The 22,312-nt window shown below is 34.1% G+C and overlaps 2 protein-coding genes and 1 long non-coding RNA gene across 3 annotated transcripts; 2 read left to right on the plus strand and 1 right to left on the minus strand.

Moving 5' to 3' along the window:
• Nucleotides 1-1,757: 1,757 nt before the first annotated feature.
• Nucleotides 1,758-11,750, plus strand: Grip163 (gamma-tubulin complex component 6). Its single transcript, XM_029318125.2, has 15 exons — nucleotides 1,758-2,081; nucleotides 2,352-2,569; nucleotides 2,663-2,910; nucleotides 2,973-3,072; nucleotides 3,162-3,518; nucleotides 4,081-4,191; nucleotides 4,352-4,522; nucleotides 4,974-5,266; nucleotides 5,496-5,715; nucleotides 6,020-6,251; nucleotides 7,128-7,320; nucleotides 8,295-10,005; nucleotides 10,392-10,601; nucleotides 10,934-11,106; nucleotides 11,316-11,750. Exons 1-15 carry the CDS (start codon nucleotides 1,883-1,885, stop codon nucleotides 11,620-11,622), a joined length of 4,743 nt encoding a protein of 1,580 aa, XP_029173958.1. The 5' UTR covers nucleotides 1,758-1,882; the 3' UTR covers nucleotides 11,623-11,750.
• Nucleotides 11,751-11,754: 4 nt separating this feature from the next.
• IleRS-m (Isoleucyl-tRNA synthetase, mitochondrial) lies at nucleotides 11,755-20,045 on the minus strand. Its single transcript, XM_029318126.2, has 15 exons — nucleotides 19,742-20,045; nucleotides 19,275-19,397; nucleotides 19,049-19,199; nucleotides 18,760-18,964; nucleotides 18,234-18,544; nucleotides 17,989-18,155; nucleotides 17,550-17,786; nucleotides 17,295-17,467; nucleotides 16,442-16,577; nucleotides 16,205-16,362; nucleotides 15,584-15,727; nucleotides 13,930-14,143; nucleotides 13,104-13,356; nucleotides 12,849-13,030; nucleotides 11,755-12,320 (listed from the first exon to the last, which is right to left on the minus strand). Exons 1-15 carry the CDS (start codon nucleotides 19,931-19,933, stop codon nucleotides 12,087-12,089), a joined length of 2,880 nt encoding a protein of 959 aa, XP_029173959.2. The 5' UTR covers nucleotides 19,934-20,045; the 3' UTR covers nucleotides 11,755-12,086.
• Nucleotides 20,046-21,920: 1,875 nt separating this feature from the next.
• Nucleotides 21,921-22,312, plus strand: LOC146720379 (uncharacterized). Its single transcript, XR_014926098.1, has 2 exons — nucleotides 21,921-22,030; nucleotides 22,108-22,312. It is a non-coding gene; the product is annotated as an uncharacterized LOC146720379 (long non-coding RNA).

Raw genomic sequence — 22,312 nt, forward strand, 5'->3', positions numbered from 1 at the left:
TATATATATATATATAATTACATATACAAATACAAGAGTTCCCGGGGAATCTTTACATCAGCATGCATATAATTTTTAATTTTGCTGAAATTTAATCAGAGATTAACTCGGATTTGTATCTTACATCGCGGAATAGTTTATCTAATTTCATTTAAAGCGTCCAAGTAGCAAATTGACGCCATTAAACGTTAAAATGACGTCATTTTGTCACTTGAGTATTTTTGACGTTTGAATAAGAGAATGTTTCGTATAAAAAAAAAAAAAAGAATAAAATTTAAATGGGAGAATCTGATAAAATATACGTATTTAGGAGAAGAAAATATCATCTATGAGATGTCAAACTCTAAATTATACTGATTGTGAGTCTATTTATTATATACATATTTTTTTTCGTGCAATGTAAGGGTATCATTTCATGTGCAGCATACCCTAACAGCAGAAATGTTCGAAAGATATTCAGAGAATATCGATAGAATGTTGCAATATTCTATGGATATTCTCTGAATATCTTTCGAACATTTCTGCTGTTAGGGTACTGCCGCAGCAGTTTGTTGCTATTGGTGAAGTTCAATTGAACGAACAGCAAAGGCAACAAAGCAAAAGAACACGCAACTAGTTGATTCTAATTATTGTTATTCTTATATTAGTTAAATAATAGATTTTAAGAATAAAATAGATTATTGTGAGAATATAAAAGCAAAAATCGTAATTTTAATCTCGAAATAATAAGAGAACAAAGAAATATGCTCTAATAAATTTTGATCACGTGACTGATTTGCTGCTGCAGCATGCTGCATATGAAAAGGCACCTTAATTCGTTAATTTTTCTCTATAAAAGGGGGAGGATTAGCGTTATAGAAAAACAAATACATATAGCATTATTATATGTAGATTTATCGGAAACCAAGAGGGGGTATTTTGGATGCGTTAGGAGAAGTTGCGCGGTGGTGTAATATAAAAAAAATTCAAAATTATTTTTTTGCGCGCGCATGCGCACACGAACGTTTATCTAAAACTTTATTTTTCTATAATTAAAAATATACATATATACGAGCACACATTCTGCCTCAAGTAACAAACTGACGTCATTAGACATCAAAATGACGTTTAATGATGATTAATGACGTTTAATGACGTCTAATGGCGTTTAATGACGTCTATGACGTCAATTTGTTACTTGGGACATAACAAAAGAAGATTTTGGATGATACTTAATTGGTAGATGGACTACGCTGTTGTACAAAATGTTGACACATACGTATCTCACAAAAAATTAAAAGCAGCACGTATGTTCCTTCATTATACATATACGTACACATACGTGTGTGTATAGGAATCTAGATATATAAAAAATATGTATATGCATATATATGTCGCGAAAGAGATCAATATATATGTTTGCAGGCATGTGCGTATTTTCGTTCGATGTATAATACGCATGTATGTGTGCATATGTATAATATTGCAATAAAATTAATACTATATATTATAAATCTCTTTAATGCATATGCTTTTTCCTATCCCCATGTGCATATGTGTGTGTGCTTCTTCAATTAATTATATAATTATTATTCGTAAAATGACTATTTGGACAAAATTCCCTATTTTTGATAGTTTTCCCTATTCTTAACATTTTCTCTATTATCAACATTTTTATTCTTAATATTTTCTATATTCTTAATAATTTCTATATTCTTAACATTTTTTCTATTCTTGATATTTTCTTTATTCTGAAACAACATTGAAAAAGTGGGTGGGGAGAGTTTAAAAGCTCGCGTTGTATTGTTATGGCCGACTACATATGGCACTATGAAAATAATCCTCGTTTCCCGTAATTCGTCGCAACGATTAATTAATAATCGCTTGAAAGAGTACTTCGATCATGGATCCAGAACGGAACGATGTTAGTAGCGGTATTTACGGCCTCGTGACCGAGTTGGTCGAACATACCTTGCGAAGGAATCGCACGGAAAATGGGAACTCCTATACACCACCGAGGAACGACGTCAAAACAGTAAAGGATTTTCGCTCCAGAGCTTATGAAATATTGTTGAACAAGAGTGAGAAAGTGTACAGTCAAGGTACATTCATATTTATATACACACATAATATAATTATTATTATTTTATTTTTATTTATTATGATTATATATTTTTATTATTTATTATTATTATTATTATTATTTATTATTTATTATTATGATTATATATTTTTTTTATTTATTATGATTATATATTCCTATTTATTATTGTGATTATATATTCTTATTATTTATTATTATTGATGCAATAAAGTATGATAGGTGGATGCAGATACTTTTGCGCAAACAATAGCACTCTTCACTGTTGCAGAGAATGTAGTGAATTCTGAAATTGATCCCTTAGTGGAGATATTGAAGTACGCCTTCGTGCTCAGATTGTCCCTCAGACGTGTATTGGAAGCAGAAGAGCTGGAAAGCTTAATAAACGAATTGTATAGTAACACAGTTAATGTAGAGACTGTGATTCAACCAGTTCTTCGATTGTTGATAGAGCTTAAAAGCTTTCAGACAGACACAAGCACTGTACAGGTACTTGTCTCATCATCAATTATTCAATCAGTTATGAAATTATAGAAAATTTTATCAAATTTTATAAAATGTAACATTGTACTCTTCATACAGGATGTATTTCACTATGGTAAAGTCAATCCTTTCTTGCCTGAGGATGTTACGAGATCCGTAAATGGTGTACCAATGTTTCAAACATATCCCTTGGAATCGTTTATCATGCCGGAAAAGTTTGAGGGGATACTGGGCATTCGCAGGACTTCTGCCAGGCGAGACAGATGTACATTGGCTAATTTTGTTAGTAGAGTGTCTTTCGAGGACCAGCATATATCAAAAACTGTAGTAGGAATCGAAACGATTAGGTATGATATTAAGTTTCTTATGTATCTGTTAAGGACTTGTCTGTACGTAGACATCATTTTAGGTACAATAATGCTATCCAGATGGCCCCTTGCATATCCAGCTGCACCGAGAGTACAGCTAAACCACATAACATGTTTGCTCCCTTTTTGACAAGCATTATGGTAAGATGTATTGTACCATTTTATATATATACATGTTTTTCACATGCAAGTTTTTTAATATATAAATTTGTATGCAATTTGTTCTTCAGGTTGAGCAAACAAATATGCTATATTCGTCTACTCAAAGATTTATATCAAATGTAACTTTACCCTGTGAATGGATCAAATCTGTAGATAATCAAAATGAAAATCGCTTGTGTGTTACACGTGTGTCGAATAATTTCAATTACAACTTTATGGATGAATCGGAATATGTTAGAAATATCAATACGCTGTGGAAAGATGTACAAATTTCCAACGATTACATCCCAAAATTACGAACGTGGGAATCTTTCGGAGCTTTAGAGTTTTCCAAACAATTATTGTTTGTCACTGATCTTCCAGAGACGATGCTGCATTTAGCAAGGATAAGAGAAACGAGTATTTTACCGCTGCTACCAAAGAAGGTAGTTGTATAGAAAATACTCAGGGTTGGGTAATAACTAGTTAATTAGTTAAAAATTAAAAAAAGTTAATGACTTTTAACTTAGCTTAGCTAATTTAAAATGTATTAATTTTTAACTTTAACTAGTTATTTTTGACCAAACTTTTTTCCTAGGTTAAATTTTTTTATCTTTGAATACTATTATTTTTTTATAAGTTATAAATGTATTATTTGTAAATTAAAAGTATTATTAATTTTTATGTTTATTTGTTTCATTGTAATTACCAAATAATATAAATATAAAAATTTCTGTGTTATTTGTTATTATAAATTTTAAAAGAATTAACAAACAATTCTAATTTAATATAATGTTTTCAAAAATTAGCTTTTAATTTAATTTCAGTTAATTTAATATTACTTTAACTGAGTTAATTTTTTGTTCATGCAAACTTTTAACTAAATTAATTTTATAAGCAACTAACTGTAATTAACTTAGTTTTAAAAAATTATTAGCTTACCCAACCCTGCAAATACACTTTTACAAATATATTGTATAAAAAAAATTGTTTTTTTTTATGTTACAGGCGATGCATTCCACATCCCTGATACAAGAAATTTCTTCCCAAAAATTCTTATCGGATGTTAAATTGTTGTTATTTGGCATAGATTCGGATTGTTTCAAATATAATACTATGGTATGGACATATAATCATATATTACTTTGTATAACGCAATATTTCCTATTATATTTTGTAATATTATATGTATTTTAATATAATATTATATTTTATATAAAATTATATATGTAATATTATTATACTTATTTTGTAATAATATTATACTTATATATTTCAGATAGGATTTCAATTGAAGGAAAACATCAGTGTGTACGGTATAAATTCGGAAAGGTTGAAGATCACTTGCGAAGAAGCGATTTGCTGGGGCAACAGTTTCAAATCTCTGTCGCTTCTCGTCATGCCTGATCCACAAACGGGAAAATTACAACAGGATGGTCTTATATTCAAAGTACATAACTTTTCTACATTACGTATAAGCAGAGTTGAAAAGAACTATAACTTAACTTCGTTCCTTTTTCTGCATTTATAACTGTAACTCAACTTAGTTACATTTTTTTTGTAATTAGCAACTAATTTAATAGTTAGTTTATTTAAAACTTAGGGCTAACATTTTTTTGGAAGGTTACAACTGTCTGATATTTTATGAATTTTTTAACTGAAAAATCTGAATTCCATAGTTTTTATTTTAGGTAAATAATATTGATTATTGTGTCAGAAGAAGTTAATTTATTACTAATTATTAATTTAATATATTTAATATATAAAATATATTAAATTATTAATTTATTATATTAAATATTTTTTCATTTTAAATTTAAAACAGTTTGTAATTTATTGTTTATAAAGTAATATAGCACATAATCAAATATGTTATTCTAAATATACAATAATTGGTGCAGGCAATGTGTGCTAATGTGAAGGAGCTGCTCCTGTATTATCGTTCGGCGTTGCAACGAATTCTCAACCGAGACGAATTTGACGGATTGTTGAGTCTGTTGAAAAGGGTTCGTCCTCTGGCTCATTTAATCGTCGAAGTCGCAAGACTGTGCGATCGCTGCTGCAACCACAGTCAGTGTACCTTAGGCAGCGGAATTCTAACGCACATTTACAAAGAGGTGACCAAGGTCACCAATCCCAAGGTCGCTTTGGTGTTTTATTCCACATTGAAGTCCTGCTGCGAGGTCTATTTTCGGTAAAGATGGAAATTTAATGGAATTCAATGGAATTTTTTATTTTATTTCTCATGTTACTTGTATTCATTTTGTTTTAATACAATTATTATAAGTATTGAAAAATTATTGAACATCTGGTTTTATATTCTACATGAAAAAATATATTCCTTTTTATTATTTAATATTTAACTCTAAAATATATGAATATTTAATAATATTTATTATTATTTTGTTGGAATTTTATTCCAGGTTGCTGCAAAATTGGCTGTTCGAAGGGACGTGCGACGACGTTTACGGGGAATTTATGATCCAAGCTCGGTCTCACAATCTGCGAAAGAGAGGACGTAAATTCTGGACCGATAGCTTCGCGATCGACCCGGAATCGGTGCCCGGGTTCTTATCCGAATTATCGGAGTCGATATTGCAATGCGGGAAGACGCTGCGACTTTTGAAAATTTGCAACCCGAAGGTGAGTCTTTATAGGCGTCCGCAGGATTTTTTCCAGGAAGAGGCATAATTACATTTTTTTTCTTTTTTTAAATTTGTAATAATTTATTTTTATTTTTTTATATATGAAATATACAAATAAATTTCAGTGTTTATTCAGAAGAGCAAATATTTAATTTTTTCACTGATTCTCTGCAGACGCCCATGTCAGTCTTCGTTATAGTTTATATTATATTATTTTTTTCACCGTGAAAATATATAATTAATAAAAAATATAAGTAAAAAGAATAAAAAGAAGATTTTTCAATATTAATATTTCATTTCAGAATCCTGTATGCAGTGTGTCCTTCAACGCTCCACCGGAAGTGAAGGTCTGCCTGAGCGTGTCCATGTTGCGAGAGCAGCTGCTAAGGTGTCAGGAGTATCAGCGCGAGGGTGAAGCGGCCTTAGGACCGATCGTCTCCCTTTTATCCGCGATTCGGGATGAGAAGAGGGCCGAGAGGGAGACGGCTGAGCTGGTGATACGCGCGCAGCAGGCAACGTTGTCGAGACTGAACGGTAATATTTTTTTAGCTCAATTTTTAGCTTCTATACTAGCTTCAAGATATATATATATATATTTGACCAGTGGTATACTTATTGTTACATGATTTAAAAATTAGCTAGATAAAAAATAGATGAGAAAAATATGTAAATTCATCTTAGATTAGAGGAACATGATTTTGTTTTAAATATATCTAGATATAAAAGATGTAAAAATTATATATAATTATATACATATATATGTAAAAGATAAATTATATGGCAATTTATCTACATAATTTCCAGATAATATTATTATTTTGAGTATCCCTTATGTAAATAATTATAAAAAAATGTAAATTATAGTAAAAGGGATATAATATATTTTTATTTATTTTTATTTATATTTTTTTTATCACGCTTAGATGATTTTAGAATTACCTAGATAAAGATGAGATAAAAATATGTAAATTTATCTTAGATTAGATGAAGATGATTTTGTTTGAAATATATCTAGATAAAAGATAAAATTATATGGCGATTCATCTAGATAATTTCTAGATAATAATTTTTAGGACTGTTTATGTAAACATAGTTATTAAAAAAACTGTAAATTATAAAAGGGATATAAAAATATATGTATTCATATTTTTAATTATAAATTTTTATCGTTTACTGCTTAAGTTCGACTATTTAAGTAGTTTTATGTGCTATGATTTTAAATCAAAATTATCTGAAAAATCTACATAATTTAGTAAAGATAATACTTTTTTCATCTGACATAGATATATTTTTATTATCTATATAAACATAAGATGATGCCAAAGTTTCATCCAGATGATCGTCTATATAATTTTATTTAGATAACAGCAAACACTGTATTTGACAATTTTTTCGCAATTTTATCTTTAGCGGAACGCAAAGAACTTATCGCAAAGGCGGCGCAAAGTAAACGAGAATTGTTGCTAGAATTGAAACACCAGGCGGAAGAAAGTGCTTTGTTTAAGGAGAAGAAAAAGGAGATCGAGATGCTAGCTGATAAATTGTTACTCGAGAAATTTGAGCGAGAGCAGGAAGAGATAGGAGAACAACAAAAGGCCGAGCGGTAAAAAGATCAGCAAATCTTGAATAAAAATGATTGGAAAAATCATATATAGAACCTTTGTCCATCTGGAATATCTCCACTATTTTTATGAAAATATTGTAATTATAAAAGTTGTACTGTATTAAGAGAGCCATAATACGCTAGTAATTATTTTTCTGTAAATGGAGACTCATGAGATTTTAAGGTCATTTAAAGCTTCTGGGTCCGTGTTAGATTGTGACGTCAGAGGCGAGAAAATACACGCTGAAAATTTTTATATACCACTTTTAACTGAAAGAATATTTCGATGAAACATTACTTTAGATAGGTTTAGCGCATTTTAAAATACCTCAAAAACTACCCAAGTAATAAACTGATGTCATTAAACATCAAAATGACGTCATGATGTCACAATTCCAACGTGATTGTGAACCATTCATTTTTTGACAATTCAACTCTAATTTTTTATGTTAAGTATTAAAAGGAATCAGTTTATGTAAGAAAATTATTTAAGAATAATGAAAAATTCCGGAAAAAATTATCTAAAAATAGTGAAAAATTCCAGATAATTTTTTATGCTAAATATTACAATAAGGAATCAATTTATGTAAGAAAATTATTTAAAAATAATGAAAAATTTCGGAAAGTTATCTAAAAATAGTGAAAAATTCCAGATAATTTTTTATGTTAAGTATTAAAAGGAATCAGTTTATATAAGAACATTGTTTAAAAATAATAAAAAATTTCGGATAGTTATCTAAAAATAGTGAAAAATTTCAGGTAATTTTTTATGCTAAACATTACAAGGAATCGATTTATGTAAGATAATTATTTAAAAATAATAAAAAAGTTCAAAAAAATTATCTAAAAATAGTGAAAAATTCAAGATGGACAGAAAAGTTATTACTTCGTCTTGCATATGTATATAAGTTTAAATTCTAAAAAATAATTGCAACATACTAATCGCATTGTTCGTTTTTCTCATCATATTTCAGAGAACATCTTCTAAATTACTACGACAAATTAACCACCGATTTAGAGAGCGATCGCGTGCGATCAAACTGGCGTAAGACGAGAATGAGTCACTTCGAAAGACGCGTGGAACACTTGAAATCTATAAAGAAACTCGACGGAGAAGTGCCACCAAGTGAAAATGCAACCAACACCGACGAACAAAATGAAGACATCCCCATCTCACCCAGCACACAGGACACAATTTCCACATCCGAAGCGGAGGTAGTCGCGTCCAGTCGAGATGAGAACAGTAACTTCCCCGAGAACGAGGTAGTGAATCAGTTAGCGACGACAGACGACACTTCTAATAATGCTGAAGAGAGTCTATCAGTCGCCAAAGGTGTAAACTCCGAAGTTGCTGCCTCGGACGAGAAAATTACGACAAGTAAGGATTCTTTACCGATGAATTACATCTACAAGAGGAATAACGAGAGGAGCAACCTGCAAGATTTCCTGCGCGACGAAGCGATGAAGAACATCCGCACGATTATGAACGACAACGAACAGACGGCGGCTGCGGTTGAGACTCGAATAGACAACATCCTGGAGAACGAGGAGATCACCGAGAAACTGGTCGGTACTATTAACAGGCCTAGATCCCTGGCCATCGAAAAGATAGACAAGATGACCGTGGCTCAAACCAACAAGCTGAAGGTCCTGCTGCAGGAATACGGCATGACTCCTAACAACAACGAGCTCAGCGAGATCCTCTCGAATAAACGAGGAAACGTAATTAATTGCGCGAATGTAGATGAAGAACGGAGCGATACGCAGGAAACCACGGCGCAGACCAACAAGCTGAAGGTACTGTTGCTGGAATACGGGATGAATACTTCTAACAACAACGAGCTCAGTAGGATTAATCGCGCGAACACGAACGGCAATAATGAACAAGGTGCGAACAACAACGTTTCTTTCACTCCGGATGTCAAATTGCCCGAGAAAGAGGTGACGAACGCATTAATTAGGCCTACGGATGACGAAGAGTGTTCAAATAGGCTCGACGACGCTTCGATATTGAACAGTGTGCAAAATAATAATAATAATATGGATACCCCGATGTCCTGCACGACTGACAACTTCACCACGTTGTCGACCCACACCCCGTTGTCGCAGATACCGAACAGCGACGACATATTCGTTCTGAACGGCGGTCAGGAGTCGTCTCCGTCCGACATGACGAAGTCCATCATGACGGAGGTGACCTGCTTCGAGTCCCCGATGAACGGCCACTTCAAGCTGCCGAATCTCTTCGGGGTCGTCGACCTCGGGTCCGAGAACCCGAACCTGGGGAAATCGTCGTCGCCGTCGTTCCTGACTATAGCTGACGTCGAGATGATCGATCACACCTCGCTCCAGGTATACCTGGAGAAGTCCGTCATCATCCCCCTGCAGATACAGACCCGGCTGGTGAACGATGCGATCATCAAGCACCTGGTGAACGAGTGCAACATGCTCTCGCACCTGCGCAGCCTACGCAGTTACTTCTTCCTGCTGAACGGCGAATTCGCTAAGAGTCTGACCAACTCGCTTTATTCTCGCCTTTACGCGATATCCGCTCCGATCGAACTCTTCAATTCCGCGACCCTGGCGAATCTCTTGAAGAAGGCGCTGATGAACTCGTTCAATAATAATTACGCCAATTCCGAACTCTTGAGTCTCTCCGCCATCGATCAGCCCTGCCAGTTGTATGTAAGTGTAGAAGACTTAGGGAGATTTTTATTGTTGTTGACAGGATGTTTGTACTCAAATTTTTTGGAAAAAGAATTCTCTAATTTTCTAGATATTTTCCAGGAAGTAGATACTCTGTCATGATAACTTGCCCGGCTCAAGTAGCAAACTGACGTCATTCAACGTCAAAATGACGTCATTTTGATACTTAATAACGTCAATTTGTTACTTGATTATTCTAGATTGGATTATTATTCGCAAATATGATAAATAAAATCTTGTTAATAACTATTATTCGAATCCTAGAAAATAAAACTTAATTATTGTATCTGAAGTAGCAAACTGACGCCATTAAACGTCAAAATGACACGAGGACCCTTAATAATAAAAAAAATTTGTTATTGCAGATTTCTGATCCAAATGTTTTGGAATGTCTTTGCCTAAACTATAAAATAGCATGGCCGTTAAATATTATCTTGGATGATACGATGATGCTGCAATATAGCAAGGTGTTCAAATTCCTAATAATGACCGGCAGAATGTCGTGGGTGCTGCAAGAGGACTTTAACATAATGAAGGTAGAGCATAACGCGATTAATTCGGAGCAATATCACAAGGTAAGTCAATTAATTAGGGTTCCTGGGTCCTCGCTGCAGCCATGTTAGATTGTGACGTCACACGCTAAACATTCTGAGATGTCACTCTTAAATGAAAGAATATGTCAGTGAAACACTACTTAAGGTAGCTAAAGTCTTTGAAGTGTTGTTACATAGAAATATCTTTTTATTTCGAAATAGCATCTAAGAATTTTTAGCGTATTTAGTTTCTCGCCTCGTCACAATTTAACATGACCGCAGCGAGGACCCAGGAGTCTTAATTACTACTAGATATGAAAGAAATATTACGAAATAATTTTCTTATAATTTTTCCGTTCGTTTTGTGTCCACAGCTACAGTTATACAGACACTCCATGACCCAATTCACGAATGCTCTTCACAATTATTTAACGTGCAGCGTGTTGCACGCAAGCTGGAGCGAGTTCGAAAAGGATTTGCAGAATTCCCGGACGATAGATCAGATTCATCTCTCGCACATGAGCTATATTAAGAGGATCCTTTCGAGGTTATTATTTTCCTGGTTTTTCACCGACCATGTTGGAATTGTGACGTCAGAGGCGAGAAAATGCAGACTGAAAATTCTTGGATGTCATTTTTAAGTGAAAAGATATCTCAATGAAACACTGTTTTAGATTCAATGGCTTTTTCGCTTCTGACGTCACAATCTAAGATTGAAAGACTGAAGATATTCACGCGCAACGTATCAATTTTTAGATGTATGCTCAACACGCGCGGTGAAAAGATGCGCGTGTGCTTGATCAACATCTTCAAGATTATCCTGAAGTTTCATAATCGCTTGAGGTCGCAGGCCTGGACGGTCGACGGTGACAATCCTGGTCGATACAGCCATCCGAATTTCAAAAGTCTGGAGCAGATGTACCGGTCCTTCTGCGAATGGCGGACATACATGGCTCATGTCGCGCACAAATTGGCCACCAGCGGATATCAGCCGCACCTGACGCATTTCCTCAACGCTTTGAATATAAATCATCTGTACTACCTGACGACGAAGCAACAATAGTGCAGTAAAAAAAAAAGTTCCGTTCTAATTCGTGTCTTCTTCCACAGTTTCGACAAGTGTAAAAAGATATAGGTAATCATATGTATGTAAATCATTTCGATCTATTAAAAATAATTTAATTTTCAAAATGTGTTCTCGTTTATGTATTTTTATTTATTTACTTATAGCAAAAGAATCGGATAGTTTGTTATAAGAAATATATATGTATAACTCTTTCAAGTAGCAAACTGACGTCATTAAGGATCAAAATGACGTAATTTTGACGTCTATGATGTTATTTAACGTCACTTGACGTTTATGATGTCATTTGACGTCACTTTGACGTTTATGATGTAATTTGACGTCAAGATGATGTTGTTTGATGGCATTTAACGTCAAGATGACGTCGTTTGATGGCATGTGACGTCAAGATGACGTCATTTGATGCCAAAATGACGTACGCTTGCTACCTGGTTGTATTGCGCTTACACTGATACCGATGACACATTCGTCAGGTCGAGTACTTTAACACAGCGGTTGCAGAGGCCGCTTTTATCCAATTCAGGATGCCTCCTACACCTTTGGCAGAGCATTTTCTCCGTATTATGTAATTCGATCTGCGTTTCGTTCGCCATAGGCGATTCCAACAACGTAATTGACGAGAGTTGTAAGATGTCGCACAATTCCGACGTGGAGGATTCTCCGTCTTTCTGAAGTATCTGTGAATAGATAGGAAATTTATACTAATTATTTTTATCATCAGGATTAAGAACTAATTACAAGAAAAAATATTCCGCATTTCTCCTATATGAAGGTGGATCCTAAAATTAGCAGAGTTTCTGTCATATTGTAGCTTATGACTTCCTGAACAAAAAATGTAAATGTTCAAAATTGAATAATGAATAATTATTGATTTACAGCTAGTCAAACACGAAAACCCCAAGTTCTGCATTGTTTGACTGACTAGAATAGGTCAGTAACTGACCATTATTTAGCTTTGAGTTTATTATATATCTTTTGTTCAGTAAATCATTAGATCTGTTTTTTTCAGTTGAACTGGCTGCACTAGTTCAGGGTTTATCTTTTTTATTCCACATTGAAAGGAAAGAGATAAACTGTGAACTAGTGCAGCCAATTCAGCTAAAAAGAATAGACTTAAAAGCTATAAAACCAGCTGATTTTATCGGGATTTACTTTCATGTAGAATTAGTGCGAGCTTCTTCGCAAAGAGAAATAAAGCAACTTGCCGAAAGGCATTCATAGTCGTTCGTCGTAGCTGTCAGGGTGCCCGACAATTCCCACGTGTTACGATCAGCCAGGGTGTTGACCTTGCTTCTCAAGCTTAACGCCCTCTCTACGTGCCTAGCGAGTTCCGGTTGATGCCAAGTTTCCGGCACTTTATATTCAGCATGATACAACGGCACCGATGCTGCGCGAATGATAAAATTGTGAATGATAAAGATTTTGAAAGTTAGGAAAATTCTCGCTCAACGCTCGCTTACATAAGTTTTCAGGTTGATAGAGCCACACTTCCTCCGCCAAATGCGGAACGATCGGCGCGATGGATCTCACGAGTACGGTCAAGGTCTCGCAAGTTACTTCCATCACAGCCAGCCGCGTCGGGGATCCTACCTCGTCGCAATAAAGTCTGTCCTTGATCAAGTGACAGTATACCGGCGACACGGTATTCGTCAGGAAGCTCATCACCAGCTTGCACACGTGATGATACAAGTAGTTGTCGTACAAGTTTTGAATCTGCAAAATGATACATCATTACCAGGTATATAGGGTGTCATTTTTTAATGTATGCAGTTATGGAGAAAACAAAAATTGTGTTGGAATGAGGAAAAAAATCTGCAGTTTTTAGTGGGTATAAATAAAATGTTTGTACACTAGTTCAGCTTATTGATAAAAAGGAATTAAAAAGTGCTAATAATCACATAAAATTACATAAACTAATGATAAATATTTTTAGTGCCAGGATTTAATAGCAGCCATTAAAAGGATCGTCAATAACATTAAAAAAGACATATTAGAAAAAATTTTTACGAGTTTTCGTAAAAGAACAAAATTTTGTACAAATTTAAATGGTGCGCACGTCGAAAATATTTATTATTAGTACTTTTTCCATTACTTTTTTTCAATAAAATAAACTGGTATACAAACATTTTATTTATATCCATTAAACTGCAAACTTTTCAACACAACTTTCTGTTTTCTCGATAATTGCATGCATTACAAAATGATAGGCGATTAGTTTCAACAATTTCCTATGGGACACCCTGTACATTATAATTTTTTTCAAGTATCTATCTCTCTTGTGATTACCTCTTTGTTATACTGATGCAGAGCGTGCAACATGTACTTGTCGAGGTGAAGGTATTCCGGTTCCACCGTGATTCCCTCGCTGGAGGGATGTAGAGCGCCTAAGAGGAAGCGTAGAACTAACCGTAGCTTTTGTATAGATTCGTGACTCTCGCGCAACAACGTCGTCGTGACTGGAACTTGACTGTGCTGACATCCGTGGCTGGCCACCCACCATCTGTCAATTTATTTTTTATTTTTAATATTTTATAATATTTTATAATATTTTAATCTTATGATTTATAATATTATATTTATTATTATATATATTGGGTTGTTCAAAAAGTTATTGCGTTTTTTTCATTTGATTTTCAGGTGCGTTTATTTAATATACGTAATGAACATTAATCAATAATATATTGGCCGTTTTGTTCAATGACCTTTTGCCATCTCTCGGGCAATTTCATAATACCGCGTTCATAAAACTTCCTATCTTTCTCTGCGAGAAACTTGTCAAGGTGCTGTTTGATGAGGTCTTCAGAAGCAAACGTTTTACCGTTCAAGGAGTTTTGCAAGGAGCGAAATAGATGGAAGTCTGATGGCGCAAGGTCTGGGCTATATGGTGGATGTGGCAACACATCCCAACCAAGCTGCAATAATTTTTGCCGAGTGACCAAACTTGTGTGTGGTCTCGCATTGTCGTGGTGAAACACCACACCCTTACGATTGATCAGCTCGGGACGTTTCTGTGCGATGGCATCACTTAATTTCTGTAGCTGCTCACAGTAGACATCGGAATTGATCGTTTTATTCTGTGGAAGCAGCTCATAGAAGACTGGTCCCTTCCAATCCCACCAGATTAACAGCATCACCTTCTTTTGGTGGATGTCCGCCTTTGCTTGCCTTTCCGGTGCTTCATCTCGCTTACTCCTACTCCTTTTTCGGCTCACATTGTTGTAGACAATCCATTTTTCGTCGCCCGTGATCATACGCTTCAAGAACGGATCGTTTTCTTCGCGTTTGGTGAGTTGATCGCAGACGTTCATACGCTTTGTCAGATGAATTTCTTTCAACTCATGCGGTACCCAAATATCGAGCTTCTTCACGAAACCAAGCGATTTCAAATGTCCATGAACACTTCCAATGGACACTTTTAGAGCGGTAGCAAGCTCCCGAACCGTTGAATGCTTATTTGCTTGCACCAATGCCTTGATTTTATTGTCGTCAATCTCGGAAGGCCTACCGGAGCGATGAGCGTCTTTAACCGAAAAATCACCACCACGGAATCGGGCGAACCAGTTCTGGCACTGACGTTTTTCAATGACATTTCTGCCGTAAACTTGACGCAACTCTTCCCTTGCTTCAGTTGCTTTCTTCCCTTTTTTAAAGTAATAAAGCAAAATATGGCGAATATGCTCTTCAAAATTCTCCATGTTTAAACTACAATACAATTGCAAGCACAAAACTCGACTAAATTGCGTCAACTTTTTTTTTGGTTTTTAGGTTAAGTGTCAACAACAAAATGTGCATAAACATTTGACATTCATGGCACGCTCAGATACAAATAGATGTGGACAGCGCTATCTATTGGAAAAAAACGCAATGACTTTTTGAACAACCCAATATTTTTATAATATTTTAAACTTCACGCATATATTTTACGAAAAAAGTAGCTAACCTTAAAGTGTCGACGCCATACGCTGGGTTCTTATTCAAGTTTTCTCCACCTTTAATGATTATTTCAGGGTTCACCACGTTTCCAACCGATTTCGACATTTTCGAAGCTTTATCGTCCACCGCAAATCCGTGCACGAACAGAGCACTTTGAAATAATATAGATAAATACTTGTCTTTTTAATCGATCACTTCCAAACTTTTATTTTTGATTTTGTACAACAAAATATTTCGAACAGAAGTGATTTGATTTAAAAGGGGACAGATGACATTATTTACTTTTTTCTGTAGAACACTCTTTAAGATCATTTAAAGGTCATTATTTTATTAAAATACATGTAGAACTACTGTAATTTTTTTATATAAATCAATTCCTCGTAATTTTTGACATAAAAAATTACTCTTATAAGTTTTTATGCTAAAAATTGCAAGAAATCGATTTATATAAATAAATAGTTAAAAAAAACCATAAATGACCTTGAAAAGTGCTCTGTAGAAAAAAGTCAGTAGCGTCATCTTCTGTCCTCCATAAAACAACTTTCGTTTGAAACATTTTGTTATACAATCGAAAATAAACAGTTTCTGGGGGTGGTTGATTAAAATTGCGACATTCTGTATAAACTACCTGTAGGGAGAACGTTCCTGAAGAGCGACGGACGTTAGTAATGACGACTGAAACCAACCGCGAAACTGATCCATTCCTTCCAAATACAAATCCGCTTTGCATTCCGGCAAAACGGCCGACCACGAAAGACCGCTGTCCAACCAAATGTCCATGATATCCTTTGAAGAAATGTAATCATGTACTTTGCAGATATTGATGGGAGACTTTGAATCGAGAGAGATCCTCGGTTGCACCTACCGTTCCTTTCTCCAGGTCATCTATATCGTTCAATTCTTGCCGTAGCTCGCGACCGATTAATTTCTCGGTCGACAGTTCCCACCAATAATCAGGACCGTAGCGTTCCGTCAATTTGCACAACCTTTCGACCCATTTTCTGCAACAAGAACAATGATAAGTGAAAGGAAACCCTATGTTAATCCCATATGACCTTGTCTTCCGGTTAAACCAACTGGCCAAGTAGCAAGTTGACGTCATCAAACGTTAATATGACATTTTGATGTCTATGACGTCATTCGAAGTCAAAATGACGTACGCTTGCTCCTTGGGTGGTTTTCTCATATGTTGTAGCTGATGACCTACTGAACAAAAGATGTAATGGACTGAAAGTTGAATAGTGGCTAGTTACTGACTTACAGCCAGTCGAGTACTATTTAGAGACCGAATTTTTCATGTGTGACTGGAAGTAATCGTTTATTATTATTTAGCTTTGAGCCTATTAACATCTTTTCAGTAAGTCATCAGCTACAACTAGTTGATTTTATCGGGATCCAATTTTATATATAGGATTAATACGCGATTTTTTCTATTTTTGTACATTTATTAATCATCCAAATAGCAAACTGACGTTATTAGATGTCAAAATGACGTCACTTTGATATTTAATGACGTCAGTTTGCTACTTGGATATTCTCTAGATTGAATCACTATTCGCAAATATTATAAACAGAATCTTGTTGATAATTATTATTCGAATCTTAAAAAGTGAAACTTAATTATTATAGTATAAGTAGCAAACTGACGTTATTAAATGTGAAAATGACGTCATTCGACGTCAAAATGACATATGCTTGCTAACTGGGTATAGAGTTACCTGCTTGTGTATACGTCATCGGTTCGTTTATTATACAAAATCGGTATCGGCGTTCCCCAGGATCGTTGCCGGGAAATGCACCAATACGGTCGTTGTTTAACTTGAGCAAGTAGTGCATTCGAGTATGACGTGTGATTTTGCTCCGGATATATTTTTATATTCGCAATGCTGTCCTTGCGTTAAAAATAAAATACAAACACATAAGTGACGAATGTGTGATAGTGCATCTCTTTCAGAAAATCTCAATAGACTTACAATTGCCTTTTCTTTGATAGAATTTATGTCTATGAACCATTGGTGACTCACACGGATGATGATAGGTTTTTTGGTTCGCCAGTCATATGGATAGCTGTGTGTAATTGTATCAATGTGCAACACATCCTCACCGATGTGATGTAAAATCTTATCAGCGCCATCGGTCAAGACGTCTAAACCGGCGAATTCGTCACCAGCTTCTCCCATGAAACATCCATCGACATCTATCAAGGATAACTGTAACATTGATGCCATTAAATCCAATAGAAGGTTTCCCAAGTCCCAATTGACGTAATTAAACATCAAAATGACATTATCTTGACGTCTAATATCATTCGACACAACTCAGGTAGCAAATTGACGTCATTAAACATCAAAATGATGTTACTAGACGTCATTCTGACGTCAGTTTATTACTTGAGAAGAGAAATTGACTTACTACTGGTATATTATTTTCAACTGCAATAAGGAAATCCTCTGGACCATGTGCAGGAGCTGTATGAACTAATCCAGTACCGACATTGGTTGTTACGTGTTGCCCAGGCAAGAATGGTAAACGTTTCTTGGTAATAGGATGGAAATATTTACTTTCACTCAATTCTTGTCCTATAAGGAAATTAGTTTTCAGTTATATAAAATATTTAAGAACATGAAACACTATAAGAGCAAGAAAATGAGTCTTACCTGTGATGGTTGTAATTAATCTTAATGGACCAAGGTTCTGCTCGACACTAGTCAAGCATTCTTGAGCAAGAATATATAAATTTTTCGAATTGTCTTCCACAATACAATATACAATATTATCTGAGAAAGCTATAGCTTGATTAGCTATCAATGACCAAGGTGTTGTAGTCCAGATTAGGGCGTAAAGAGGTTTATTCTCTAAGCTTCTCAATTTTGAGGGTAATATAGATGCATCAAGTTGCATACGAATAATAACACTTTTGCTCTTGTGAGACTCATTATATTCCAGCTCTGACTCTGCCAATGCTGTTCTACGATTATATCAAGAAAAAATTTTTATAACTATTTAATATTAAGTATAATTTTTATAAATATTTATAAAATATTAAATATTAAATATTTAACATTTAAAATATTAAATATTTAATATTTATAAAATAAATACAAAATAAAATTAAAGGGCTAAATATTTAATATTAATATTAAGAATTAGAAACATTTTTTTAGATTTGATCTGACCAAGTACCTGGAGGACGGTGACCAGTGCACAGGTTTAAAGGCTCTGAACACAAGTCCTTTGTCATACAAATTTATAAATTGTCTCAGCTGATTTTTTATATACGAAGCATGATTTGTGAAATAACATCCCGATTCGTTCCAGTCAGCCACGATGCCCCATGATATAAAAGTTTCTCTTTGCTTTGCTATGGCATCGCTGGCGTATTTCCTAGCTACGACATTATTGAAGTACATAAATTTTAATAATAGATAAATAAGATCTAAATAATAGAAATTTTAGAAAAGGAATATAATACCTTTTCGCCGAATTTCTAATGGATTGGTATCCTTTATATTATTACTAAGTACTTTTTGTTCAATTGGCAGACCATGACAATCCCAACCTGGGATGTAATGCACTCTTTTACCTGTTAGAATTTTATTTCGCAGTGTAATATCCTTAAGGACCTAAGCAAATAATAACAACTTATTCTAAATTTCAATAAGAAAGGTTGTTGCATTTTTGTGAAGCTTTTGTTAGACCTTGTTAATTGCATGACCCATGTGTGGCTCTCCATTAGCGTAAGGTGGACCATCATGCAAGACAAAATCTGGCCCTTTAAGATTCTTTCTCTGCCAATTGTATAATTCCAAGAAACCACATTTCTGCAATTAAAAAAAAATATATATATATATAAATTCTTATAACATATGTATGTGTTATTATTAATTTGTATACATTAATTGACTACAGACTACAGATAATTAAGTTTATATTTATTTGTAGATTATCGAGTCCTTATTAAGCTATTATATATAATATTATTTACACATATAATATTATTTATTTATACATGTATAATATTATATATAAGATTGCAACTGATTTTTACGTTTTATTTCCTTCGAGAAAAACAAATATTTTAAACTTAAGGAAAAATATTTTGAAAAAATTAAAAAAAACATTTTTTTAATTTTGGAAAATTAACATGCAAAGGCAACAAACTCACTTCTATTAAATAGCTATCCATCTCCACTCTTTTTTTGCCGCCCAATCGTGCCGGAAAATTAGTTTGCGGCAAAAGCACGGTTTTGGTGTAACTTTTCGTATCGCTTTTTATTCCTCTCAGCCATAATGTGTAACATAATTTTGCATAAGTTTGCAAAAATGTAATTTTCGTCGATTTGCACAATTGTCCCATTTTTTTTTTGCGTTGTAAATTTATATTTATAATATTTTGTTTCCCTTATTCTAACCTTCTTAACTTTCCGCGAGTCTAATCCGCCATTTTTAAATGTCAAAATTCTGTCATTCTGCACGCATGCGCGATATATCGATGCATCGATATATCGATACTTGACGTCACATCGAGATTTTGACATGTCCGCCGAAGCGCTTTAAATATTTTTGTACGCACTAAAAAATATATTTGTGAAAAAAATTTTTATCTTTAGTGTCACATAAAGTGTTACATCGGTATTTTATAGTGATCAAGTTTTAAGGAATCAGTTTAGAATTCAAGGTATCACATCTTAATTAAATTTACTTCAATAACCACTTATTTTCTTAACACGTAATAATTAGTTTCATCTCTTTTTATATTTAAACATTTATTAAAGATTAAAGAAACAAATATATAATTGAAGATAATCGTTCTCTCACCTTTACGTTGAGATTGTCGTTATATTTTTTAATATAAAACAAACTGTTAATCTCGGCTCAAATTATTGTGTTACAATAAAAATAAAATCTCGACGGCAATCGGAGCCTGTGCGGATGACATGCACAAAATTAATAAATTAAAATGAGATCTCAAGTCAAACTCATTTATTAAATTCTAAACGTTTCGACCCACTTCGGGTCTTCTTCAGTAGCTGCAAAATACAAAGAAACAAAAAAAAAATAAAAGATAATCGGTACAATCAGAAAATTATAAAACTCGTATACATACAATCCGCAAATGAATTAAATATCATTCTCCTCCCTATTCGAACCGTCCGGCCGTCGGAGTGTCTCCCTAACGGTGACCATCGTCAGGAAGGAAGCAGAGCAGTGACTCCCTTACCAACACTAATCAACATAGTATAAATTAAACGTGTAAGATCCCCAAGAATTATAAATTAAAAACCGGGAAGAACACTCACCCCGACAGCAAAAACAGAGAGAAGACGATGCTACACGTGACACATCACTCTAACGACTGTGCGGTATTCTACCTCGACACAGTCGATACATATATACGCAAAAAAAAACAAATATAAAAATAAAATATGAAAATAAAAATAAAAACAACTAATACTTATCGGCACTCATGTCAAAGGTCTAACGAAAAAATAATAAGGTACAATAATAAGTTGCATAACAATAGAACAAATATATGCAATGACAAGATTCCAACGCAGAAAAAAGTTTCGTACTTTAATATTCCGTATATTAATAATGTATCAAAGAGAATCGAGGACATTACACGTGATTTGGATGTCATTCCATCCTATACAGCAATTAACAGTCTCCGTAAATTCATCAAAGTACACAAGGATAAGTTACCAAGGGAACTCCGTAACAATGTAGTTTATAAAATTGATTGTATGGATTGTGATGCGTCGTATGTAGGGCAGACGGGTAGATTGTTGAAAACTAGGATGAAAGAACATCGCAGCAACATAAAAAGAAACGCGTCACAATTATCAGTCATATCGGAACATAGATTATTGAACCATGAATTTAATTGGGAGGATGTAAAAATCTTGGATGAGGAGCCTTTTTTAGGTAAACGTTTGATATCCGAAATGATCCACATAAAGCGTCAGAAGAATAGTTTAAATTTACATAGCGACACCGACAAATTAAACGAGAATTTTGATCTGTTAATTGAAAAATTTACCAAAATCTAGCTTTGTGATTATACATAACCGGATTTTTTCGTTAGACCTTTGACATGAGTGCCGATAAGTATTAGTTGTTTTTATTTTTATTTTCATATTTTATTTTTATATTTGTCTTTTTGCGTATATATGTATCGACTGTGTCGAGGTAGAATACCGCACAGTCGTTAGAGTGATGTGTCACGTGTAGCATCGTCTTCTCTCTGTTTTTGCTGTCGGGGTGAGTGTTCTTCCCGGTTTTTAATTTATAATTCTTGGGGATCTTACACGTTTAATTTATACTATGTTGATTAGTGTTGGTAAGGGAGTCACTGCTCTGCTTCCTTCCTGACGATGGTCACCGTTAGGGAGACACTCCGACGGCCGGACGGTTCGAATAGGGAGGAGAATGATATTTAATTTATTTGCGGATTGTATGTATACGAGTTTTATAATTTTCTGATTGTACCGATTATCTTTTATTTTTTTTTTGTTTCTTTGTATTTTGCAGCTACTGAAGAAGACCCGAAGTGGGTCGAAACGTTTAGAATTTAATAAATGAGTTTGACTTGAGATCTCATTTTAATTTATTAATTTTGTGCATGTCATCCGCACATGCTCCGATTGCCGTCGAGATTTTATTTTTGTTATATTTTTTAATGCATTATTTGTATCTGCGTCTGATATGTATATAATATATGACATTTTTAGAGTTA

This window comes from Nylanderia fulva, unplaced genomic scaffold, assembly GCF_048542155.1.
Source record: "Nylanderia fulva isolate GAGA-0341 unplaced genomic scaffold, ASM4854215v1 Scaffold7, whole genome shotgun sequence".
Classification (NCBI taxonomy): domain Eukaryota; kingdom Metazoa; phylum Arthropoda; class Insecta; order Hymenoptera; family Formicidae; genus Nylanderia; species Nylanderia fulva.

Excerpts from the sequence above, each read along its gene's own strand:
- IleRS-m (XM_029318126.2), bottom strand. The coding sequence starts at position 19,933 with ATGGGACAATTGTGCAAATCGACGAAAATTACATTTTTGCAAACTTAT. Across the intron at positions 14,144-15,583 it reads TATGGCGTCGACACTTTAAG|ATGGTGGGTGGCCAGCCACG; the intron begins GTTAGCTACTTT and ends ATAAATTGACAG. Across the intron at positions 13,031-13,103 it reads CTATCAACCTGAAAACTTAT|CATCGGTGCCGTTGTATCAT; the intron begins GTAAGCGAGCGT and ends TCATTCGCGCAG.
- Grip163 (XM_029318125.2), top strand. The coding sequence starts at position 1,883 with ATGGATCCAGAACGGAACGATGTTAGTAGCGGTATTTACGGCCTCGTG. Across the intron at positions 2,911-2,972 it reads GTAGGAATCGAAACGATTAG|GTACAATAATGCTATCCAGA; the intron begins GTATGATATTAA and ends ACATCATTTTAG. Across the intron at positions 3,519-4,080 it reads TACCGCTGCTACCAAAGAAG|GCGATGCATTCCACATCCCT; the intron begins GTAGTTGTATAG and ends TTTATGTTACAG.